This window comes from Vombatus ursinus, unplaced genomic scaffold, assembly GCF_900497805.2.
Source record: "Vombatus ursinus unplaced genomic scaffold, bare-nosed wombat genome assembly UNPS02011014.1, whole genome shotgun sequence".
Lineage (NCBI taxonomy): Eukaryota > Metazoa > Chordata > Mammalia > Diprotodontia > Vombatidae > Vombatus > Vombatus ursinus.
In genome coordinates, this window is record NW_020950792.1 from 1,664,462 (window position 1) to 1,691,662 (window position 27,201).

At 35.5% G+C, this 27,201-nt stretch overlaps 1 protein-coding gene across 2 annotated transcripts in view; it reads left to right on the forward strand.

Moving 5' to 3' along the window:
• DZIP1 (DAZ interacting zinc finger protein 1) overlaps positions 1–25,894 on the forward strand; it is an 89,428-nt gene extending 63,534 nt beyond the window's left edge. The window contains exons 12-20 of one of the 2 annotated variants that reach the window (XM_027855669.1): positions 3,484–3,543; positions 12,257–12,399; positions 14,219–14,417; positions 14,690–14,819; positions 15,054–15,107; positions 17,381–17,574; positions 20,580–20,713; positions 23,942–24,116; positions 25,569–25,894. In XM_027855669.1, the coding sequence (XP_027711470.1) occupies positions 3,484–3,543; positions 12,257–12,399; positions 14,219–14,417; positions 14,690–14,819; positions 15,054–15,107; positions 17,381–17,574; positions 20,580–20,713; positions 23,942–24,116; positions 25,569–25,648 (1,169 nt within the window). In that variant the 3' untranslated portion in view covers positions 25,649–25,894. The remainder of the gene's footprint in view (positions 1–3,483; positions 3,544–12,256; positions 12,400–14,218; positions 14,418–14,689; positions 14,820–15,053; positions 15,108–17,380; positions 17,575–20,579; positions 20,714–23,941; positions 24,117–25,568) is intronic. The other variant, XM_027855670.1, reaches the window with a different exon arrangement.
• The last annotated feature ends 1,307 nt before the right edge of the window (positions 25,895–27,201 follow it).

Consider the following 27,201-nt stretch of genomic DNA (forward strand, 5'->3'; position numbering starts at 1 on the left):
CACTTAGGTGGCACAGTGGATTGAGTGCCGGTCCTGGAGTCAGGAAGATTCATCTCCTTGAGTTCAAATCTGGCCTCAGATACTTACTAGTTGTGTGACCGTGGGCAAGTCATCTAATCCCTGTTTGCCTCAGTTTCTTCATTTGTAAAATAAACTGGAGAAGGAAATGGCAAACTACTCCATTATCTTTGCCAGGAAAACCTCAAATGAAGTCTTGAAGAGTTGGACACAACTGAAAAACTCTCTCTCTCTCTCTCTCTCTCTCTCTCTCCCCCCCCCCCCTTTCTCTCTGTCTCATAAAAGCTTCTGCAAGCAGTCTTTCCCAGTTCTCCTTAATATTAGTACCTTCTCTCTGTTGATTTTCTCCGATTTATTGTGTGTATAGCTTGTTTGTACATGGTTGTTTGCATGTTGTCACCCCCAATTAAACTGTAAATTCTTTGATGGCAAAGACTGTTTTTGCCACTCTTTCTATCGCTGATGCTTAGCAGGGTACCTATTCCAAGGTAGGTTTGTTGGCTTAACCTGAAAACACCTTTAAAAAAGATATAAGACGGAGGGTGAGAAGGGGAGAAAGTACTATCCTGACTGGGAGTGGAAGAATAGGGAGCAACATGGAGAGACCAGGAAAGGAAGGCTCATGCAGAAGATGGTGCTTCAGTTGAGTCTTGAAGGAAACCAGGGATTCTAAGATGGTATGATGAATTAGCATCAAAAGGGGGACTATTTTGGCCAAATGGGAACTCTTAGGTGTAAGGCTTAATAAAAGACAGTTGTAAAGTAAAAAGAGTTAGTATAGAAAATACTTGGTGGAATGATTTGGGATTCACCAAAGTTAACAGGAGGGATTTGGATGATTTAACTAAGAACATCTAGATAATTGTTAAATGTATGCAATAGCAGACTCGTTTATTGTAGTCAGGGTTTGATCCTTGCCTAAACATAATCTAACCTACCAGATTAGAGGAAATATTGTGTGCTAGAGTAGGTGAGATTGCATTAACCTGAAGCCATACTTGCCAAATTCAAATTAAGCCTAATGTCAGTATTTAGTCAGTGTTTTAATTTAGCCCCACATCCCACGATTGCTCATTTACTTTGCTTTTTTGTGAGTATTTACTGTAAGTTCCTCCTATACATTATATATGATATTTCCTTATCATATATAATGAAAACTCAGGAATAGCAAAGTTTCCCTAACTAACTGAATTTTCCCTCTAACTGAGGGTTACCCCATTTTGGGCAGTGAAAATACCTGAAACAAAGAGTAGGAAACTCCTCAAGATGTAGATCTGTGACCCTCTTTTGGGTGTACACATACATACTTGTATGGCTATGTTCTCCATCATATATTTTTAAAATACATGACACTTTTCTAACTACAGACCTTCAGAGATGTAACCAGATCATGAATTCTTTTTGAAAGAAGTCTAATAAAAATGCAAAGTTAAAATTTTTTTTTGACTAAGCAAAAAGTAATCTGAAAATAGGAAAGTATGTAAGATTGGGTATAGAGTGACCGTAAATTAAGACTGATTTTTCCTAAACCATAACAGAAAATGTCATATGAATGTATATTCACATTTTTTTTCACATACTTCAGTTTAAGAAACAGCTGAACGTGAATGGAAAAAAATAGGCATGCAATTTATACTGAGTGATGAATTGTGCATGTATAATTTCTTTGAAGATTTTGAAAGAAATTTGTTCATAATTACTTCAATTTGGTAACTACCAAATAATAACAATCATGTTATTAAGAATTTTCTCTTCAAATTGGAAGAGCAAATTATCTTTCATCTCCTGAGAACAGTTTCAGTAAATAAAATAGATTTTTTTTTGTGTAAGGTAAAATCTGTGCTGAATAATTAACTGAAGCTCCAGTGGTTAACTGAGCATGTAATTGGTGTTCAGTCTTATTAAAATGAGGACAGATGGCACACGGATGGACTTTATGAAGTCATGGCTATTGTGAGCAACTAGGATTCAGAATACAAGGAATTCAGTAATGGATTCTTTAACGTGTTTAACACTGAAGAGTGTGTTTTTTAGACACTGAGAAACATGTAAGGTCAAATTTTCTTTTCATTGTTATTTGGAGCAATGGGTATAATTAATAGAAATATTTCTATTCTCTGTACCCAAAGCAGTTACATTAGTATAAAATAATTGATTTAATTAACTCAGCATTTGGGAGAAGTCAGGGAATTTCTTTCCTTTTTAAAATTTTTGAACTACATTCTTATATAATTATAACACATTATCAGTCAGATTGAGTATTTTTAAATTTTTCAAAGAAGAATTATTAAAAGAATCAGATGGTAGATTTGAATTTGTGTTTCTTTCAAGGAAACTGAGAAATAAATTTTTCACATTTCTTTACCTTTTTTACCTTCTTTTGTTCACCCATACATTGAAAATAATTTTTTTCTCTCCAGATTAAAATGTATTTATTGAATGGTACCTTTAAAGTGAGTTTGGGCATAAATAATAGTCAAAAATACATTTAGAATATAGTAATGGAGTTTCCCACTAGAAGAGATAATCAGGAGGGGTCTGGCTTTTTTTTCTCATTGGGTATCAGTAGAGCTATTTCTATTCTTTGTTAAGAATATTGCATTCTAAAATTAAACACAAACAACAGAAAAAAACAGGTGTGCTACCTGAGTATTGTGCAATATAGTGAAAATAGTTGTTGCGAAGTGGTGAAATGAGCCTTAGTTTCTTAATTCATAAAATGAAGGAGTTGGTTTAGATACCTCATCTTGTCCCTTCCAGCTGTATAGATCCATGATCCTATGAAATAATTGGAGACTATTTATGACATGAAGAAAAGTGGGTTAAATCTGCTACTTACCTAGACTATTTGTGTTTTCAGATAGAAATAAAAAACATAAGAAATTATGCAGTTATAGTTGACTTTCAAATAAAACAAGCCAGTTATATTTAAAGTTTCTTAAAAAATAAAGTATCCAATGAAATGGCTCTGATTTAGTGAAAGAAAAAAAGAAATCTTAATCTAATTATCTAAAGTATATAAATTCCTATAAGTGGAACTAATTCAAATAAATATACTATATATTATTTTCCTACATTTTATAAGGTCAGTTTGCAGATCTGATAAAACCTTCCTTTAATTAAATACCTACATAAATTGAATTTTATGAAATCTTTCCTATATAGTCATAAAAAATTACCATAGAAATTACACCATAGTTTCAGAATTATATTAAAAAAGTGGGGCAGCTAGGTGGTGCAGTGGATAGAGCACTGGCCCTGGAGTCAGGAGGACTTGAGTACAAATCCAGCCTCAGACACACACTCACAGTCATTAGCTGTGTGACCTTGGGCAAGTCACTTAACTCAGATTACCTCACCAAAAAAAAAAAAAAAAAAGATTATGTTAGAAAAGAGACTAATTTTCCTTTGACCTTGTCCTTCTGTTGTCCTGTTTGTGCTATTCCTATTTTTCCTCATTAATAGAACAGATATCCAAGTTGCACATTCTGGAACCGATAGAGGAGCTTTCAGAGGAAGAAAAAGGTAACAGTGGTATCAATCAAAGCAAAGTACATAAATTACCATATTTCATTATGAAAATGGATGAAACCTTGAAAATATGCTACCAACAGTGGTGATACTGTACATATAAAGGAAATATTTAGAATTTGTAAATATTTTGGTGATATGTAGTCATTCACTTAACATTCAGCAAGTATATATGAAGGGCCAACTGTGTGCACAGCGATGTGCTAGGCTCTTGGTATACAAGACCAAAAAATGATACAGTTCTCATTCTCATGGAGATCAGACTGCTGAACTAATATAGAGCATATTGCAGGTGAGTTAAGTAAAAATACATATAACATAAATGATTTTCTGGGGCAGTAATAACCAGAAAGATCAGGAAAACATACATAGGAGGTGGCTCTTATCAGAGCCTTAAAAGGAAAATAGAGATTCCAGGAGATGGTAATGAGGGAGATGAGCATTCCAGACATGAGGGACACAGGAGGAGAATGGAATGTTTTGGATGGGGAGATGCAAATAGGTGTAATGTAGCATGCATGAGGAGGAGTAAGTCGTGAAGTAAGTCATAGAAGGCTAGTTGGATGGAGCCAGATTGGGAAAGACTTCAAATGACCCCAGAAAGAGAATTTGTATTTTATACTAATGACAGTAAGGAGCCACTGAAGCCCTATTACCTGGACTGTTTTCTTATTTAGTACTTTCATATAGTTTTATGGGAATGTTTAGTGTTCCAGGGGGCAGCAAGGTGGTGCCATAGTGCATAGAGTGCCAGGCCTGGAGTCAGGAAGACTCATCTTCCTGAGTTCAAATCTGGCCTCAGACACTTAGTAGCTGTGTGATCCTGGGCAAGTCACTTAACCCTGTTTGCCTTTGTTTCCTCATCTGTAAAATGAGCCGGAGAAGGAAATGGCAAACCACTCCAGTATCTTTACCAAGAAAACCCCAAATGGGGTCATGAAGAGTTGGACATGACTGAAACAACTGAACAACAACTGTGTAACAAGCTCACTGCTTTTATAAATAGGCACTTAATAAATGTCAGCTAAATTTAAATGGAAATGAATAGTAATAAAATAATTTTAAAAGTCATCCAAATTTGAATATTTTTGAATGATATTTTTAGAGAGTCTTTTATCCATATTCTGGAACATTTTAAAAATTTGGTAGTAAGTTTGCAGCTCTATATCACATACTGTCACATATCAGATACCACTACCAATAAAAATCACATACCATTTAGCGACCTATAAATATTTGCTTTATTAGTAAATACCTAAAAGCTAAATCTAGTCAGGGGCAAAAGATGACCACTTCCATTAAGATGATTTTTAATAGCAAGGAAAAGCAGCATAAACTCTGAATTTCAGGTGTTTTCATTTAAAATTAAAATGTCTTTTATAGAAGATTGGAGGAGCTGCTGCCTACTCTAGGGTAATAATTGAAACTTAGTGATTTGTTTTTGTTTTGTAAAATTTTTGGCTAGTTTAATTAAAAAATGTTGAAGTGATTCTTCAGCAAAATCATAAATAGATCATTTTAATACCATATTCATAATTTATAAGAAGTTTTTTATAGCTAGTTTGATATAACTTCAATGTTTCTATATTGAATGTTATAACAAAACAAACTGTATTTTGGAAGAGAAAAAAATCAGTTTTCATTCTTAACACTGGTTAATTTCTTTAGCTAGCAAAGACCAGTGAATGATTTTGGCAAACTAATATTTATGTCAGTTCAGTTGGTAGGTATGTATGGTGTTTCATACACAGACAGTAGTTAACAGTCATAAGTTTCACCTCTAATTCTGGCCTACCACCTGGCACATGTATTAAACACAGTGAGGATAATGTAGGGAATGTGATTGTCTCAGGGCAACTCATGCCCATAGTGGTTCTAGACCAGTAGCATCATCAAAGTGTAAAATGAAGGCTGGCATATGACACCAGCTGCTAGTCATTTCAGGAATGATTCACAACATGGTGCAAACAGCAGTCCAGAGACTGTATTCATTTAACTCATTTTTTAAAAATTATTAATTTATTTATTTTTAGTTTTCAACATTCACTTCCACAAGATTTTGAGTTCCAAATTTTCTCCCCATCTCATCCCTCTCCCCTCCCCAAGATGGCACACATTCTGAATACCCCTTCCCCTAATCTGCCCTCCTTTTTATCTCTCCCCCCCTTCCCTTATCCCTTTCTCCTTCAGTTTTCCTGTAGGGCAGGACAGATTTCTATACCCAATTTCCTGTATATCTTATTTCCCATTTGCATGTGAAAACAAATTTTTTTTATTTTTTAACATTTATTTTTAAAACTTTGGGTTCCAAATTTTATCCCTTCCTCCCTCCCCACCCACACTCTTTGAGAAGGCAAGCAAGTCGATGCAGGTTATAGATGTATAGTCATGAAAAACACTTCCATAGTAGTCATGTTGTGAAAAACTAACTGTATTTCCCTTCATCCTATCCCACCCCCCATTTATTCTATTCTCTCTTTTGACCCTGTCGCTCCTTAGAAGTGTTTGCTTCTGATTATCCCCTCCCCCCAATCTGCTCTCCCCTCTATTATCCCCTTGCTCTCGTCCCTTTCCTCCCCTATTTTCCTGTACGGTAAGATAGATTTCCATACCCAATTGAGTGAGTATATTATTCCCTCCTTAAGCCAGATTAGATGAGAATAAGATTCACTCATTCCCTCTCACCTTACCCCACTTCCCCTCCACTGTAAAAACCTTTTCTTATCTGTTTTATGTGAGATAATTTACCCCATTCTACCTCTCCCTTTTTCCTTCTCCCAGTATAATCCTCTCTCACCCCTTAATTTTATTCTTCAGATATTATCCCTTCATATTCAACTCACCCTGTGCCCTCTATTTACCTATCTGTCTCTCTCTCTCTCTCTATATATATATATATATACATACATATAATTTTTTCCCTCCAACTACCCTAATACTGATCATTTATCTAATTTAAACAATAGAAGTCATATATCCAGCTGGTAGGTTAGCCCTCATTTCTCTTATTCCCCCTTCCCAGCTCTCTTTGGGTAATTTTACTGCCTTTCAATGCCTGAGTCTCACCTTCTTTGTGTTACTATGCTAGAATTTTTGTTGTATTACAGTGCACACTTACAGAAATTGCTATATGGCCTTTGTTTTTAAAAATGTAAAATAATATGGTTTTAAAACTTTTCTGTAGCTATTGAAATAATTGGAGGCTTCTTGGGCTCTTGAAAAACCAGGGTTGGGAATCACTACTGCTCATTTCCCAAAGAGTAGGAAAAACAAAAGGAAAAAGATGGGAGAAGAGATGAGGAGGCTTCCCCTACTTGTTAGCAGCATTCAGGCTTGGTACTGTAGTCAGGCTTTCTTACAGATTTTTATTACCAATTCTATCCATATTCTCTATATTAGAGGCAGGTAGGTGACTCACTGGTTAGAGTGCTGGACCTAAAGTCAGGAAGACCTTGTTTCAAATCTAGCTTCAGACATTTACAGCCAGTGAATGTGACCCTGGGCAAGTCATTTAACCTCTGTCTGCCTCAGTTTTTTCATCTGTTAAAATGAAAATACTAATAGCACCTACCTCCCCGGATTGTTGTGAGGATAAAAGGAGGTAATATTGGTGAAGTGCTTTGCAAAGCTAAAAGTATTATATAAATGCTAGTTCTTATTATTGCTATTCCAGACTGTCAATTAATGTTACAGATATGAGGCATATATGTAACACATCTTTGCTTATATAGTATCTCACACTTACAGTGCTTTAAAGCTCAAAAAGTGCTTCACCTACTTTTGATCCTCACAATAACTCTGTGAAGTAGGTGCTGCTTTAATTCTCATTTTGTAGATGAGGAAACAGTCTCAGAGAGGTTAAGTGATTTGCCCAGCGACCCCCAGTTAACCAATGATTGAGGCAGGATTCCAGCTCTGGGCCTCCCGATTCCAAGTCCATCACTCATTGTACTATATTACACTTCCTTTCATGATAATTTTAAGTCAGTACTTATTATTCCATTACATGAATGATCTAGAAAAATACTACTAATACTTAACAGAATTTCCTTTTTCAGTGAACATTCTATATTATCACAGAAGTACTTTGTATGTCTCATATTCCCTTTATCTAAATATTTATTTTGTAATTTCTTTCAGAAAGAAAAGTAAAGTTTTACATTTATAATGTCTTATATTCTCAAGAGGTTCAGCTTTTTTTCTCTAAAAAGTATCTTTATGAAAGTTTGGCATTGAGAGTTAATTCTTTTTGAATTCCAAATCAAATTAAACCTGAATTCATTAATAATTTCAAGATTGTAAATAAAGTGTTTTCCTTACTTTTCATTCATTTTTTTACTTCCTCAGTTTGACTCAATTCACTTTTAAGTCAGACCAGAGTTAAGAAATATCTGTACGCTTTACCTGGCTGTAATCAACAAATTTAATTTTTTAAATTCATTTAAATAATTCACTTTAATTCATTTATGTTCTTTTAAAATTAATAAACATTTAAACATTCAAGTATTGGTGGAGATGTGCTGGTCTTAATTACTGGCCCTCTGAAAAAACATACACAAAATATACTTCTAAGTTTAATTTGCATCATTAACATTTTCTCCATCACTTTCTTAAGTAAGTCTAGACAATAAACAAAACAATAAATTGGATCCAGATTTATGGGGTTTACCTATTTAGGAAGAGTAAATGTCATGCTGAAAATTTAACACATGGCTCCTGACAGCCAGTGTGAACATCCTTGAATTGGGGAATACGTCATCATTCAAGGAGAATCATTTGGGGTACCGAAGTGTCCCCCCAAAATCATTGTAGTATCCAGAGGGAATAAAGAAGCAGATGACTATGTTTTTTTAATATCCTTTTTCAATTTGAAGTTCCAAATTCTCTCCCTCCAGCCCCTCTGCAGCCCAGTGAGAAGACAGGCAATATGATACCCATTATATGAAGTCATGTAAAACATGTTTCTATATTAGCCATGTTGCAAAAAAAAGGAAGAACAACAAAGTCAAAAAATATGCTTCAATTTGCACTCAGAATTCATCAGTTTTCTCTCTAAGTGGACAATATATTTATCTTGAGTCCTTTGGAATTGTCACATTGTGTTAATCAGAGTAGCGAAGTCTGTCACATTGACTAATTGTTCTGAAGACTTCTCTTCTGAAGAGATGAGTGTTGCCTATCAGGTAGATTCAGAATATCTAAGTGGATCAGCATATTCAAGTAATGAAAATTTTTCTGCATTCATCATTTTTAGTTAGTGATGGTGATGTTTTTGAGTACGTTTTCTGTTAGTGTCTGTTAATTTTGATTCTAATGAGTGAAACTTCATGGCTCCTTGTATTTTAGAATACTCAGCTTAAATTTTCCTATTCTTTCCTGAAGCCAGGTGGATCATACTGATGGGAGGCATGAATATGAAAGTAGTATGCTAGCTTCGACACTCATTTCATCCCTGTAGCACTGTTGTTAATGTAACAAGGTAGATCAGGAAATTCCTGCTCAATTAGATTAGTTCTTCCATTTGCTTGATGAAATTGACTCTTGTCAGAGGAGTCATCGTTGTCTGTGGCTTGTATGCATGAGCTATAGAAATGGTCCACCACTTTTTGGGGGCCATTCTGTCTTTTAAAACTCCTTCCCTTTGTCTCTTCTTTTAAAGATTAGCCATATTTGATTCATATCCCAGCTCTGCAGAACAATCAAAATTTTCCTATGTCATCCCTAAAAAAGAACTGATGTACTCATCTAGAATAATGATTAGGAACATTTATAATGATAGCCAGCATTTATATATACTTTAAAGTTTGCAAAGTGCTTTGAATGTTATCTCTTTTGCTCATAACAACCCTGAAAAGTAGGTTCATTATCCCCATTTTAGAGATGAGCAAGTTAAGTGACTTGCCCAGAGTCATACAGCCACTAAGTGTCCAAGGTAAAATTCGAACTCAGGTTTCCTGACTCCCAAGTCCACCATTCTACTTTACCTCCTAGCTTCCTTTCCGTGGGAGATACCTATCTTTTGACAAAAGTCCTGCAGTCCCATCAAGGTTGGATGGAGGACTCACTCCTCAAACTGAGGAAGAGCTCTCCTGCCTCTTGGTACTTAATCTGTTACAATTATGGTTTATACATATATATATGTATATATATCTACATATATGTCTGACTACTTTTGTTTTATGTCTTATTAAATCCTTTAAGATGATAAATTTGTAGAGCAGATACCCATCTGCATTAGTAGAGGGAGTCCTTCACTAAATCAAAAATATCAATGGTATTAAAAAACAAGCCTTATTTTACTGTTAGCTGCTATTCACGGATACTTGCCTTAAAGGTTTCTATGCCCCTGGAGTTTGGTCACCTGCTTGTTGTAAGCAATTAAAGGATCACTGATTCTTAGCAAGTTTTTTTTTTTAAAAAAATACTATAGTAGCATCAATAAAAATCTTTCACCTATAGTTTGTCTACCAATAGAGTAACTCTACTTTTATTTATATCTGTGTGTATGTATATGTATTTTGGTCATCTGTCTCTTCTGCATATTGTTAACATACCCCATCTTCTTGATCATTTTTTAGGAGGTCTTTTAACATGTTATGACTTTCCTATTGTGAACAAAGCATGTGCACAAGACAAAACAAAACAGTCCACCAAGATTTAAATTAAACTTGGTGAAGAGGGAGCAAATGTTTGATGAGGCCAAAACACTTGTCATTTTCTAGGTCCCCTCATTCTGTGCTTTATTATTAGCAGTAAGCAAGTAAGAAGTTCCGTTGTCAGGAAGCTTATCCACGTATCCACCACTTGGAAATTTATAATCAAATTGTTTACAGCGTAGCTTGTGGATTCCCTTGACTCTGGGGACCACGAAGCAGGAAAAAAGCTAGGACTAGAGAATATTTCAGGACATGATGTGCTCTGTTTTTCCTTGATGCCCATGATAATTGGCCTAAAATAGCCTTACATGCATCAGAGAGGGCCTTGTTTTGTATGAATTCTGAGGCACTGGCACTACCAGCAACTTTTAACCCCTAGAGAGATCTGGCTACCAGCAGTGGAATGAATCAATGCCAGTGAAAATGGCCATGATTGCCATCAAACTCACTAGCTATTGAGGTCTTGTAATCAGAAAGAAGACTGGTGAAAGTGCCTGTAATAGAACCCATCTTTTTCATGTCTGCTTAATACCTAGATAGCTAAGCACTCTTCCATTGCAGATTTTTTTTTCTTTAAAAATCTAGATAGTTTCTTTCCTTTGGGTGTAAATGAAATTGTTCACTAATAAAGACAGAAAACTTTTAATATTGTAGTAGTATTTAGACTGAGTTTTATATAGCAAGCAGTTGTTCAGGACTTTTAGGAAATCATTATAGAAAATAAGCATCTGCTCAAGCACCTGGTACAACGCCAAGGTAAAGAGAGGGGTTGTGGATGAAAAAGAATCCTATCATACGTTTATGAAACCCTCTTTTCCATCAAGGCTCCCTTTGGGTGCCTTTTTCTCCACGAAGCCCTCGCTTGGCCTCTCTTGCAGAAGTGAGCTTTCCCTTTTAGATCTTCCTAGGACATTCTGTCTGCTTTGTCTCTATTGAATTTTACATCACACTACCTTTACTTCTGTAAATACTCTTTCCTTTCTATTAAGTTGTAAATTTTATGAGGAAAAACTTCAAAAAAAAATTTCTTTTTACATATCTGGAGCTCAGCACAGTACCTTGTGCTAAAGGTTTGTTAAATAGCATTGACCAAGGTCACAGAGGTAGTTAATGGCAGAGCTCATTTTAGAGGTCATGACAGATATCCCATGAAAGATTTTTCCATTTAAAAAGCTTTTTTGGGGGGGGGGTTGATGGTAGTAAAGGAATGATAAGGGAAAGGGGGAAAAAGAAGACAAGTAGGAGAATCAAAATGAGCTGCGTCAACTGGGGGAGTCTTGTTTTTTTCTTCATTGTCGACTATTTAACGCAGTCCCAGAATTTTTTTTTTTTAACACTTCATTTTTTTTTTCAAAACTCTGCAGATTTTTTTGGGAGGAAGGATTATTTTAGTATTTAACATATACTTAGCCTTAAATGATTTTTTTTACTATTTAAAAGGAATTATGTTTGTAAAACATAATATGACTCATTAAGTGGACATAGGATCATAAATTTAGAATTGCAATTTGGGAAATAGCTAACTAGAACTAGAAGGAATGTTGGAAATCATCTTGACCAGTTTCCTCATTTTGCCAATGGGGAAACTGAGGCCCAGAAAGGTTAAATGCATTGCCTAAGGTCACACAGCTAATCCTTTGACTCTAAATTCAGTGGTCCTATTACTGTAGTGTTAAGTAAAGTACAGTAAACACTGCAGTGCTTAGTCTATTATAGTATTTTCCATAAAGAAAGAATAAAATTCAAATACATTTTTCTATTGCTTTGATATGTGAATATATGTATACATATAGTTGTACATTTTGTTATAATTTAAATAAGAAATTATATGGCAGTTCTTAAGAAATATTTGTGTTCATCAAGTTATAATTTTTGAGATTATTTAGTATAGCTTTTGAAGTTTTGGAGAATTATAAACAGTATTTCTTATGAAAAAAGATAACATCGATGTTTCTTTGTGATTAACAAATTCATTTGTTTTAACCTCGTCTATTAAAAAGTTGCACAATAATTATTTCACCTTGGGAATATAATTTTATCTCTTATTTCAGGAAAGGAGAATGAGAAGAAATTAACTAACAACAAACTGCACTTGATAAAAGCTTTGAAGAGCAATCCTTCTCTCACTAAAGAGTTAAGAACAGTCTTAGAACAGACTTTGGTGGAGAAACTGGAAACCTTGGGAATTAACGCAGTAAGCTTAAATCTTTTTGGGGTCTTCTGCTGGCCTCCCCTCCTCCAAGAAGAATAAAAACAAAAAGCAAGAGAAGCTTCTTTCTAGAAAGCATCCACAGTTGGGAACAAATTATTTAATTGACATCTCAATGTCATCAAGACCTAGTTGTTGTAAAGAATGTTAACATCACCTAGCCCACCCTGCCACAGAGTAGTGGAAACCAAACACATTTTCAAGATATTTTAAACTCCAGCATGGTGGTCTTCTGGAAAACTCTGGTAGAGAACATTTCAAGCATCCAGATTCAATTCCTACAGAGAAATAATCTCAAAAAAAGTTTTCCCTAAAGTGTAGATATGGTTCAGTATAGTTTCTTGTGTTAATCCTACTTTCTTTTGCATGTATTTCTAAATGTCTTAAGAACAACATTAAAATCTCAGGTGAGAAATACCATCTATTAAAACTGATAAGTGGAGTTGAAATGCTTATTTTTCATAGCATGTCTATATGGTTGAATATAGGGGTGGGGACTGCACCTGTGATTTCATTGGGTATTCCTAGATAAAGAAACTCCCGCTACCAGTGCAGATCAAAATGCTCTCTGCAACTTAATTTCTTTTAGAGTTGTCTGAAAGTTAAGCGACTTTCCCAGGATCACACAGTATCAGAGCTGGGACTTGAACCCATGTCTTCTTGGCTCGAAGGCAAGTTCACTCTCCATCATGCCATACTGCCTCTCATTGTTAGGCATAACACTGTTATAAGCATAACCGCATCATTTGTAATCCCTTGAATTTTTGGATTGTGGTTCAGAGAGAGAAAAAAATGCACGCCTTCTGCAAACCATGCCCACTTAAATAGTATATAGAGGAATATATAAAATTCATCTGTGATCTCTCCATTGACAGTGACACCTCATTCTACCCCACCTCCAGTACAGGTCCTTACTATTTCACACCTGGACTGTTGAAATAACCCCCTAAATGATCTTCCTGGTTCCAGCCTTATTTCCTTCTCACCCCACTTCCAGATTCACCATTTTCACGCTGTCAATCACTTGCTCACAAACCTTTAACCCTCCACTCTACCCAGGCAGTAGCCTACTCACTGTTCTCAAAACATGCTTTGTTCGTTGCTACTTCCTCAGCTTGGCTTGTGCTGTTGCCCCTGCCTGAAATACCCTTTCCTTTCCTCTTCATTTATCTAGCATCCTTCCAGACTCTGCTCACGTCCCATCTCTTAAAGGGTAGTAGGATCTGAGTTCAGAAAGGACCTTTCTGGATATTTTTCTTTGATACAACAGACCCCAGTGATCTCCCTCCAGTAAGCTGCTCCAAAACTTAGCATCTTAATCATTTTTTTCTTCCGTATATCAATTATTTTTTCACCCTGTAGGGTTATGGCGATAAGGATAACATCCTTAATATCAGATACTCCTGATGCTTTTAAAAATATATCTATTTAAAAATATATCTATAGTATCTTATTCACATTAAATCTTTTTTGTATCATGGATTCCTTTGGCAGTCTGGTGAAGCCTGTGGGCCTCTTCTTAGAATATTGTTTTAATTGCATCAAATAAAATTCAGAGGAATCCAATTATTTTGAAATATAGTTATCAAAACATTTTAAAATCAAATTCATGGACCTCAGGTTAAAAACTTCTTCATTAGGCAAATGTTTTATCACTATTTTTACAATTTCCTCATTTGAGAATTCCCAATCACTAATGAAATCACAGTTCAGTACCTCCAGATTTCTTACAGATATGCATATAAAATATCAAGATATTATGGAAAGTTCACATAATTAAATGCCGTGACATTTTGTCCCTTAGAATGTACGTGGTATTCCCACCGAGCACCTGAATCGAGTGCTAACTGCTATTGAAACTGCAAGGCATGAGAGAGGAAAGCAAGTGGCTAACATGCAGGAAATTAGAGACTTTCTGGAATATCAAGTTAGCTGCAAGATTGAGGAAAGAACCTCAGCAAATTCAAATAGGCTTCTTAGCAACTCTTCTTTGTTTCTTTCAGGTAAGAAAATTTATACTTAATGTATATTTAATGTGTTAGCAATTATGGTATTTAATTAAAAGACATAAATATTAATCCTTGAGTCTGGGGTTGTTTTTTTTTTTTCCTACACCTCCCTTCCAAACAAAATACACAACAATTCAAAATTAGAGCCCTGGATGGCTTCAGCAGTTATGCAGACTGTATTGTATCCATGTAATTTTAAAAAACAATTTGTGATCAGACCCTATAAAGAAATTGTTATTTGAACAATATTTCTGTTTAAATTCCAGATAAGCCTAGCATGACCCAGTTGGAAATGTCCTCATCTGGAGAGTTATCTAGAGTGACAAAATCATCCTCAAAAACTAAGCATCTGATCAAACAAAGATCTGTTCCTGCTGAGCGGATACATATACCAACGTGTGTATTTTTACCTTTTGCAAAAATCTTAACTTTATTAGTGTTTAGTTTAACTGATTATCTTACTTGCGGTTAACTGTAGTTTTCAGTTAATGACAAGAGGATTTCATTTACATTCCAAGTTGCTGCTTACAATTGTAAGGAAATTAAAGCCCCAGTGCCACAAGAAATTATAATGTTAAAATGTATTGTTCACTGGTGAATAGTTCTGGAATAATTTTATTGTTTTTTTAGAACCAAGACAAATACTGTAGAAGAGAATTTTCTTAAAAAGTCTTCAAGTATTTCGTAAGTTTTTTAATTTCTTTTCTCAAAAAACAGAATATAACTGCTTTTCTAAACCTTTTTATTCAACTGTCCTTTCATTACAAGTCAGTACTCTGTTATGGGTAATTAAGTTCATAGGTTCATATGTCAACATTTTTTTAAGTGTCCTTATTTTGTACTGATATATGTCTCATATATATAGTTTTTATTGGGGTTGCCAGTAGCTTAAAAGCCAAAGATTGGGACTGTTATGGCACAAATTTCATTTAGATAAAAGTTTTAGTCTTTTGGCCTCTTGTGAAGCTGATATAACTCTGATCTTTGTTAGTTAAATTCCTAATCTATGAAAAATTAAGATTTAAACTAATTCACTTTATCAGAATGATTTTAGCATGATTTATGCTTTATTTTTGATATGCTAATATTCAAAGTGCTCCTTTATATAATAGTAATTCTTTTTTTAAAAGATAGATTAACCCCAGCTAGAATTTTGTTCTAACTGTATGTAGGTCAAAAAAGCATCAATCACATACAAATTGGGAAGTAGGGGACAAATTCTTAAATTTTCCAGGACTTTCTTGCACATTTTTCAAGTGACACTACTACCTGGACATTTCTGCAGGACTTTTGATGTCATTTTGTCCAACCCCAGGGTCAGCTCTACAAATATCCCCAGTGAGCACTGCACATTTAACTTTAGCACCACAGTCTCATGAATCAGAGTCCATCCCATTTTGGAACATCTCAGATTGTTAGGAAGTTCTTTCTTATCCTGAGCCAAAAACCCTGGCTCTCTGTAATGTGAACCCATTGGTTTCTTTGTTCTCTGGGACCAAGTAGAATAATCCCAGTCTTTTGCCCCTAGCATAACTCTTCAAGTATTTAAAGATTCTCAGTCACTTCTCCCTAAGCCTTCTTTTTTCCAGGCTAAGCATTCCTATTCCTTTCAACCAATTCTCATAAGTAGTTATTTTCAATCACCTCACAACCCCAGTGTCTATACCCTAGAACCATTCTATTTTGTTAGTCTTCCTTCACAATTGCAGGAGCCAGAAACCAAGATAGGTCAGCAAGAACTTATTAAACATCTAATACATGCCAGGAAGTGTACTGAGTAAACACTAGGTCACAAAGAATGGCAAAAATAGTCCATGCTGTCAAGGAGTTCAGAGTCTCATGAGGGGGAGATCACAATCAGTTATGTGCACACCAGACATATGCAGAGTGAAATCTCAAAGGAAAATAGAGATGAAGGAGGACAAGGAGAGGCTTTTTTGTAAAAGGTGAGACTTGAGGGAGAATGTTCCAGAAATGGGGTCAGCCAGTGAAAATGCCCAGAGACCGGAGATGGAGCATCATGGTAAAGGAAGAGCAAGGAAACCATTGTCACTGGCTTATAGAGAATGCACAAAGGGGCAAGATTATGGATGGTTTTGAACCTCAAACAAAGGGTTTTATATTTGATCCTGGAGGTAAAAGGGGGCTACTGGAGTTTATTGGATGGTAGTTAGGGATGGGGGTGACCTCTGCTTATTTAGGAGGGTCATGTTGACCACTTAGTGGAGTTTGCACTGGAGGAGGGAGAGAAGACACTATTCCAGATTTCTTCACACCATGTAAGTGATTAGATTGACATGCCAATTCTTCTTACTGTAAAATTGAGGACATAGACAGTGAGGTTAAGTGACTTGAAGTCACAGTAGATAACAAACTGAAATCAGCAGAACCAGGAGAACAATTTGCACAGTAATATCAATATTGTAAAGATAATCAACTGTGAAAGACTTGGTAACTCTGATCAACACAGTGACCTGCCACAGTTCCAAAGAGCTCATGATGAAAACATGCTATACCAACTTTCACATAGAGAACTGATGGATTCAGAGTGCAAATAGAATCACATTTTCTTTCTTTCTTTTTCTTTCTTTCTTTCTTTCTGGTCATGGCTAATGTGGGAATTTGTTTTGCATGGCTATACATATTTGTAAAGGGTTTTGTTTTTCTTACCTTCTTGATAGGTAGGGGAAAGGAGAAGGGAGGGAGAGAATTCAGAACTGAAAATAAAACAAAACTGAGTTATTGGGGAGGAAGAGAGGAAATATGCCTCTTGTCTCTTATGTGTATGTTGAATCATACCACTTTCTTACAGCCTTTCTATCTAAACATACAAAACATTTGCTGTCTGTATCTAAACCAATTGAGAAAGTAATAATTTAAATGGGCATGCAGTAATTTAGATCGTAACTTAATAAATTATGAATCCATATGTTTTCCTATTGGTTTGCAATATTTAGGACTCCTCCTTTTAGTTCCGAGGATGAATTAGATGAGGATGGCATCGTGCAGTCCTTCTTGTCACCAGAATTGCTTCACAAGCGGTCTGCAAACAGCGTCCACACTTTTGGAAATGATGCTGCCAAAAGTGACACTGATTGGACTGAAGGGAGTGAAATTGAAGAAAACGAAATCCCTTCGAAGCATGCAGAAGGTTTTCTAGACTTTATTTTGCTTAAAAATTAAGGAGCCAAATGGTTTATTAAACATTAATGATAAGAATTTTATCAACTTAATTCCAGGCACTCTTAACTGAAATTCTTGAACCTATGTTTTGTAAGGATTTACTTTCAAGGAGAAGTGGGAAGTCATTTTTGTAATTTGACATGTAGGCGAAAATCTTTCTAAAGTGATAAAGAAAAAAAGAAAAAAGTTGTTTCTAACAGCTATTAACTCCAGTCCACCTCATAGTAAATCCCATGATGAAACATCTCAATAGAACATTTAATGGTCCATGGCAGGTTGGAATTTTTAAAAATAGGACTAATTGCTATACACCATTAGACAAGTTTGTCAGATGGTCAAAAGCTATGGTAATGATACCCATCAGAGAGGTGCACAACTGTAGAGCAGCCCTTATTCATATCCCTGACCTTCTGAGTGACTCTGAAACCCTTTCAGATTATCCTGGGTGTACCAGTCAGTAATGAAAGGGATTCAGAGGATTGCTATACAATGTGATTATTCCAAGAGACTTAGGAGCTTTAAAGTTTTAAAATTGAAGAGAATCATAGGTTTAGAGCTAGAAATAAGATTGTCTAGTCCAGTGTTCCATTTTAAGAAGAGGAAACCAAGGATGAGACTGGTAAAGTGATTTACTCAACATCTCACATGTAGTAAGTGACAAAGTTAGATGCAAACTCAGATTTTCTGATTCTAAATCCTATGCCAAATCTAATATCTAATATGTTCTGAGTCTGGATCAGTCTCCACTCTAGAATCTAGAGCTGTTCTGTGGGTATCCTGCCCTTTGATGTCTAAGACTCTAATTGAAAAGATCAGCAAGCCAAGGGAGAACTGGTTTGTCTGCATGAAGCCCTTCTAGTATGGAACATGTTATTTTCATATGCTTTAGTTCTCTGGCCCAGAAGGTAGTCATGTCAGTGCCAGACTAAGGAATGATTTTTGGAGCAGTTTTATTGTTCATTCCAGGTTTATTAATGAATAGCCCACACGCTGTGGGGCTTTTCATTAATAGGGGCAGCACCTCAATGGAAAAACAATGAAAGGTTATAGTATATAACAAGGGACCTTAAAATGTCAGACCATTGAGGTTCATTCCTTATTCTTCAACAGATTTGTATTAAACTCTTACTATGTAAAAGGAACTGCAGTAGAGACTTGAGGTGTTACGGAGGTGAATAGGACGTAGTCCTTACCCTCAAGGAGTTTCCAGTCAAATAGGGAAGATGTACATATACTATATGTGTGTATACACACACACACACACATATGTGCAAAACAATTTCTGAAATAAAAAATAGCTATTTCTAATTTGTGTGTGTACGTGCACACACACAATATTAAATGCCATAAGAATGTTAGAAGTGCTACAAGACAAATATAGACACAGTTGTGCAGGAGGGGACATTTCTGGAAGGGCAAGGGATTCAGTACAAGGGGAAAATCAGGGAAGTTTTCTTGGAATGGTAGGATTGGATAGGACATTGATAAGCTATGAAAGGCAGAGAGAACATGCTAATCAGAGAAAACATCAAGACTGTAAGCTCCATGGCAAGGGTCCTTACTCGATGAAACATTTTCTTTCCCCTAGTATGTAGTATAGTGCTCTGCACTTAATAAATATGTCTTGAATCAGTGTTGAATTCATCCAGGGGTGGCATAGGAAAAATGTAAGACTTCTTTAGGAATGGCTTGTAGTTCAGTTAAGTATAAGGGAGGAGTGCCTATAGTACTATAGTAGTAATACTGGAGCTTATAGTTTAATAGGAATAATCCACCGTGAAATAATGGTTGAAATCGTGGAAGTGGATAAGACAATCAAAGGAAGGAATATAGAGGGGGAAAAATTGAAGAGGCCAAGAAAAAACCTTGAAGAATGTCTAAATTTGGAAGTGGAAGTAAGAAAAGTAATTAGTAAAGGAGACCCCCCAAAAGTGGTAAAAGAGCAAGAAGAAAGAAGACGGTGCAGTCTTTTGGAAAATGTCAGCTATTAGAGAGAGGTCAAATTGGCTAAAATCATTGGATATTTTCATTAGAAGAATATTGGTGACCTTTAACAACATAAATTCGGTAGATGGGTAGGAGTGGAAGTTAGCTTGCAGAGGATAGAGTGAATAGGTGATGATAAAGGTGAAAAAGAAAAGGAATAGATTATGTTTTTGACAAGTTTGGCAGTGAAGAAAGGAGAGAGCTTAATTGGACATTAGCTTGGGAGTTTACTATAGTACAGTATAGGAAAGATATTTTAAGATAGAATAGATATGTATTTATAGGCAGTGGAAGAGAGAGATACAGAAGATGCAGGACAAAGAAGAAACCTGATGGAATAAGGGCCTAGAGTAGGTAGGAAGAGTGAGATTAAAAAGTTCAGGTTGAGTGATTACCTTTGGAAAGAAGGAGGACATTTCTTCCTCAGAAAGGAGAAGATAGATGAATATGTAGAAAAACTTTGAGATAAAAAGGATCAAAGTTAGGGAAGTTGATGTCATTGGGCCTTCATCTTCTCAATAAAGTAGGAGATGAGGCCATCTGCTGAGAATGAGGGATTTGGTAGGGTTGAAGAGATAGAATAAACTTGAATTTCGACATTTTAACTTACTATAAATATCAGATGTTCTCAAAGTCTACGTCTTCAAGTTTTAAAAAGCTTAAAATTGCACTAAGACTTTGGAGACACTTTGTATAATTCAATTTGACATACTTTTAATTTAAATTTAATTATGTAAAAATTACAGGCCAAATTTCATTTTGAAAACTGTTTTTTAGTAATTGGAAAGAGTATACTTGGTAGGAGATACCATAAATGTTTTTTGTTTGTTTCTTTTTATAAAAATATGCTGAACTGATTTCATTTTGGTAATATTTATGAAGTACAGGCTTTCTCAAAGTATGTTAGCTTTGAGCTTATTTTTTTAACCAAAGATAGATAAAACTTGTTCAAAGATTCCAGCTGACTAACTTTTATTGGTCACATAGGCACCTGCATTAAGTTGCTAACTGAAAAAGTTGAAAAGACAGTGTCAAATCACAGAAATGTGAATAAACCAGTTGGTGGAATTAATGTTGCTGAGGCATTTGTCAAAAAAGAAGAATTACAAGAAGAATTAAAGGTGGGGTCTTTTTTCTTTTTCTTTTTTTTTTGTTACATAAACTTTCCTTTCTTTAACAGTTTTTATTTCTATCAGACCATAAAAATTGGAGTTGGAAATCTGCCCGTGTTAGGCTGTTAGTCTTACTAGAATACTGATTCTCCCTATTCAGCATTGTTTAGCACTGGGGGAAAAGCTGTGGAGAATGACTTCAAGAGGCCCAGCTGAATGAATCTGATTTAAGGGTATAGTCCTGAGCTTCTTTAACTCCATTAGGCAGAAAGGCAATCAGACTTTAAAAACCAGGTGTTCTCTTGGGGCTGTCTTGATGTAGTTTTTTTTTTTAATTTCCGGAGATAAATGTGAATATGTTATACGCTTCTAGATGTAACTAATCTGTGTTCTGCATGCTCCAAGGATTAAATAAGATTCAGTCATTATCACTGTTTTGTTCACTAATTTTCACTTAATTTTATTTTCATACTATCTTTCCTCCACTGAAGTATTCCTCCAATGTCTTATTCTAATAAATGACATTCATAAAGCTCTTTAAGGTTTGCAAGGTGCTTTACATATTCTCTCTCATTCTATCCTCTCAGAAGCCCTGGGAGGTAGGTGCTTTTATTATCCTTATTTTATAGATGAGGAAGCTGAAACCAAAATTGGTTATGATGAGTGAAGAAACGAAACCTGAGGTTTTTCCAAGGTCATACAGCTCGTACAGTGTCTGACGCAATCAGCTAATCAATCATTAAACATTTATTAAACACTTACTGTGCGCCAGGCACTAATTAAGTCCTGGGATACAAAAAGAGTTAAAAGATAGCCCTACCCTCAAGGGGCTTATAGCCTAGTGGGCATGATTTAAACCCAAGTCTTCCTGACTTGGAAATGACTTGGTTTTTCAAAGGCTTTGCAAGTAGAATATAAAGTCTGGCAGATTCCATAAAACTGGAAGGCCTTTGAATATGGACTTGGCAGTGAACTGTGTAGCTGTGACCTGAGGACCGGTTTAACTAGATTCAGAGAGGCTCTTCACCAGATAGACTAAAGCAGAAGGATCAAACACATGGCCATATTGCTGCCCGCAAGGAGTGTAGCTTGAGCTAGATTAAAATGTAACTGGGTGGGGGCAGCTAGGTGGCACAGTGGATTGAGCACTGGCCCTGAAGTCAGGAGGATCTGAGTTCAAATCCGGCCTCAGACCAAACACTTGACACTTACTAGCTGTGTGACCCTGGGCAAGTCACTTAACCCCAATTGCCTAAAAAAAATAAAAAATGTAATTGGGAACTATTCAACAAAATAAAAATACAACAGAACATAGAAAATGTTAATATGCTGTTTTCTAAGCCAGGATGCAGCGGGATCCTAATGTGCAGTTTAGTGTCCCCTCCTCCTCCATTTCTAGTTGAATTTGATGCCACTGGACTACAAAGTGATGAATTTTTTGGTGATAGCAGCTCAGGTTTTTTACTAAATTGTTGGGGGGCGATAGTCTGCATCGGGAGAGAGGGTACCTGTGCCCACAGCCAACAAAATCTCAGATCCTTCAAATATTAAAATCTGTTAACTGTAAAATTTGAAACATCTAAGCGACTTATTCCTCAGCACTTTTTTCCATATAAAAGTGAAAAACTTTATTTAACAAAGTTAAATAGTATTTCACTTCATCATTTAGTCAGAGAGTTAAAATTACATTTTTCTCTTAGGTTCAACTTCCCAGGAACAGATTTTTTTCCTTTTCATATCTGATTATTATAGAATTCTTTAATGATTAATTATTTGGTTTTAAATGACTGTGGAGCTCCAAACGACCTTAGAAGGCTATATAGTCCATCATCTGACTTCTAGGGCATAGCTGATGGTCCTTGATTTCACATCCTTCTGTTTTTATATAATTGATATATATTTTTGTTTTCATTAATACATTATTGGTTAACAGTAACCCTCAACAGCAGAGAATATATGTCACATGTGTCTATTATCCCCTCCCCTCCAAAAGAGTTTTCTCAGACCCCAGATTGTCCATGAATCCCTGCCCCTCCCCTCTCCTTAGCCTTAAGAAGGTGCCCGTTTGAAGGTCCTTCACCCAGATTCATAACCTTCTCTGCTACCCTGTCTTGCTCATCCCACATATCCAAGTTTCCACATATCCATAGGTGCCAAGTGTCATCATTTCTTTTTCTCACAACATCTCTCCCCATAGATCTCCTTTTCAGAACTCACACTTCTGCTGTCTCTCACCGGGACTACTGCAGTAGACCTCTAGTTGGTCTCCCCATCATGTCTCTCCTCACTCCAATCTATCTTCCACTTAGTTCCTAAAACAATTTTCCTAAAGTATAGATCTGACCATGTCACTCCCTGCTTAGTAAGCTCCAGTGGCTCCCTATTACCTCCAGGCTAAAATAAAGCCCTTTTTTGGCATTTAAAGCTCTTCACAACCTTTCCTTCTTTTCTAATTTTTTTTTTTACCTTGTATTCCCCTTCACACACTATGGTCTGCCCATTCTAGCCTAATTATTGTTCCTTCCTGAGACACTCTGTATACCTTTGTAGATTCCCAATCTAGATTCCCTCTGCCTGGGGTGCTCTCCCAACTTCCAACTCTTAAAATCATTGGTTCTCTTTAAAATACTGAGCTTAAGTGCCCCCTCCTCCAGGCAGCCCTTTCTGGCCCTCTTCTCCACTCCTACTACTCCACCTCAATTGCTAGGGTCATCCCCTCTAAGGCTACCTGTCACCTACTCTGTATTTATCTTACATGTTCTGATTTATATCTTCTCATCTCCCTGCCCCCACCTGTGTAACTTCCATGAGGATAGGGAATAGTTTTTCTTTTTGTCTGTATCCCCTGTGCTTAACAGAGTGTCCGGTACATAGTAAGTGCTTAATAGATGCTTATTGATATCTGTCCTCTTTTTAGTTTACATTATTCATTTGTCCAGTTGAATAAATCGCTCTATTTTTAAAAGACTTGGTGGGTTTTTTGCCTTGCTGAGCGATGCCATCCTAATTAGACTCACCTGCCTAAAAGTTGGTAATATTTAGCATTCTTTTGACATGTATAGTTTGCACATGTTAAAATTGGTTTGCCTGAAGTTATGGACCCAATGGAAAATTCCTGACCTAATGGTAGGTAGAGAATGGTAGTGGAATCAGAATGCTATCATTATACTATTGATAAAGTTCTCCCAAAATGACACTGTTCCTTCAAAATAAAACATTCTTTTCTGTTTATTTTAGTGTGCAGATGTGGATGATGATGACTGGGACACATCATCCTTGGAGGAGGAAAAGTCTTTGAAAAAAAATGTTGGAAAAAAACCAAGTGGTCCCACACTTATAAAGATTGAATCTAATACCACTCACGTTACAAGTGCCTGGGGTGCACATACACCCAAAGTGCCCAAAGCGGAAGGTCAGTTACATCAATACTGTTGTTGAAATATGATTAATATTCTGATTGTGTCTTTAAAACATGGAGAATTCAGAGCAATAAAATAAGAATCCATCAATCAGTTTAAAATACATGCAATAAATTAGAACTGATGACTTTCTTAATTTCTTACTTTACTGAATATTGAATATAGTCAAGATATCAGTTATCCCTTGTCAAGTGGATTTAAATTTTGATGTATACCATCCTTTTTAATTTTAATTTTATGCTGTGCTTTCTAAAAGAACTAGGAAGAGTTCAGAAAATGCAAGATTCAGGTATGTTATGAGACAGAGTCTGCTTCTATATGGCCTTCCTTTATATAGATGATGGTATTTACCTTTGTGGATTGAGGGAGGAGCGCTAGAAGCCACGTTATTACATTACCTTCCTATGTAATCTGCCCTGGACCAGGAATCAATGCATTTTGGGTACTTAGCAGGTGTGATCCTTTCCTGACACTAAGTCCTTCACTTGTCTGTATAAAATCATCGGAGTCATCCTTGCACTGGACTCACTGACGGTTACATTTTCTCATTGTACAAGCTGTGTTTGTCAAACCAGAAGGCCAGTTCTCCATCTACCCTGATTGTTGCTGGGATCTCAGGCTAGTCTCTAGAATCAACCATCCCTGAGACTATTACCTGACTCTTTTAGGGAAGAGAGGTCTTGGTTAGACAGCTGCTTTTGCTTTCCCACATGGCCCTGAAGCATCCTTAGCCCTTCACACTTTTTATAAATAGGGTTTTATTTTTATAACATTTTAATATGCCTTAGTTACCATTTGACTATGGATTTGAGAATATTTTTGCATATTTAATTGAAAACTTGAAATTGTTATTGTTGACTAAGATGATTTTTGCCGTCTAATATTTTCACCTGTAGACTAGCCAGTTTAGCTGCTGTTGAGAATCATTTTTGTTTTCTTAGAATTTTACCTTTAGCTGAAAAGATTAAGTGGAAGCATGTTATTAATCCCTGCAGCATTTCCTGCCCAGCACCATTGCTTTGATTCACAACAGTGTGGAAATTACTCTAAGATGAAATAGAATAACTTAGAAAAATCCACTCTTAACCACTAGTTTATTTGGCTAACCCTGATACTTATTCTTAACCATCCACAATTATAGAATCCTGGAATAGAAACTTAGAAATATATGAATATCTTCTTATCATCTTTTTTGATAGAGGGAATTTCCATATGTATAAGATAAAGTTCCATTTGAGTATTTGGGTCTTTTTAAACCTTTGCAGCTGATTTAAAAAAAAAAAGACAAAAAAAAAATCTCCAAAACAGATATTCTTGGATTCAACATAAATTCAGTCACTGAAATAATTTTCACTTCATTTTCTCTGAAGAGTTAGAATAGAAAACTGGCTTTTTACTGGTATTTATTTAATTGTCTTCTTTATCTTTGATCTTTTTATCAACAGGACTTCAAGAAGCTGATACAAGTACATTAAAAAGCAGCTTAGTAACTGTAACTGACTGGAGTGACTCTTCTGATATATAACTACCATACCTTGTCAGATGTGACTCCCTGGTGCCAATATTGATTTCAGTAATCTGCCCACATGGTTCTAACTCTCATGCCTTATCATATTTCTCACAGTAACAAGGAAGCTTATTCAGAGAGCAAAGGTATATTTAATGGCATGTAAGTGTTTATTGAAAAACCAACTCGATAAGCCAACAGTGTTTTGAAGCATAAGAGTGTTAAAAAAAAATTTGCTGTTTAAAAAAAAACAAACTTGTCAATTAATGCATAAAACATTTTTTCTTCATAATGGTACTCGAGTATTAGCGTATTTTTTTCAAATAATTTTTAAAAGCCATTTTTTAAACACCTTTTACCCACACAGGATTTTTTGTTGTTGAAAGTAATGACATTTTCATATTGTAATTTAAGTTCTTACATAATTTGTTTCTCACTGTGTGTTAAATTTCACAATTCTGCTTGGGTTAATCTTTTAAACCAAATAACAGTAATGAATACTTAAAATATTAGACTGGTTAATTCTAAAATTACCAAAATATAGCTACGTATGTGTATGTGTTTATAGGCCTGAGTAACTTTCAGTTGAAGAATTGTAACCAGAACTATCAGTGTGTGCAGCATTGAGACATTTTAAGCATGTTTACAATGAGTACATTCATCTTAACATATCCTGAAATGCTGTTTCTGAATCATAGTACCCACTTTGGATATTTTGTGAGTAAACTGTAACTTTTTAAATGGCTAATTAAGTTGCCTAATAATATTATTAGAAAAGACAAAGTCATTACTAAATTCATATGTATATTTGTGGTTATTTACTTTTTACTTTCTATATTTTTATTTTAACAGCAATCCTGTATTATAAAATACCTAACTTCAACAAATTAAGTTCTATTCTTGCCAGTATGACACTTGTCAGAGGCCAGAAAATTCATATCAATTGTTTTTGCATTTTTATACACTCAAGAAGCAAGCATTTTTAAAGATACTTTGTGTATTTTGAAACAGAGACATTTCAATTAAATGGCTATGTTGAGGTTTTGATTTTATTTTCTCTTTAATTGTAATCCTCTCAAGTAAAATCCTACATTGTATCACTGTGACTGGGCTTGAATTATTATGGATATATCTAACCTACTTCTTTACAGATCAATTATTTTTTATTCAAACAGTTTTTATTTCGGAATTCAGAAAAGGAGGTATTCAACTATCATAACAAGCAAATACTGTGATGTGATGTTAGAATTACAATCAGGAGTTATCCTTTGTAACGTCTTCTTTGTGGCCCATCCCCATCCCCATTTAAGAAATTGCCTCTGATTTCACATAGTAGACATATTATACTGCTGTACTTCACCTTACATGATAGATGTGTTCCAGAAAAGTTGAACAGAAATAGTTGTATAGAAATTGAATCAAACTTTTCATTTACTAGAAGAGATAAGCAACTGACAGTATGCCCAACATCTTTAGCCTCTCTCCAACCAACATGGAGAGAATTAGGACTTAACATTATTTTGCTTCCCCCATCCCTCCCAGCAAGAAAGAGGTAAAGGAATTTTGGTATA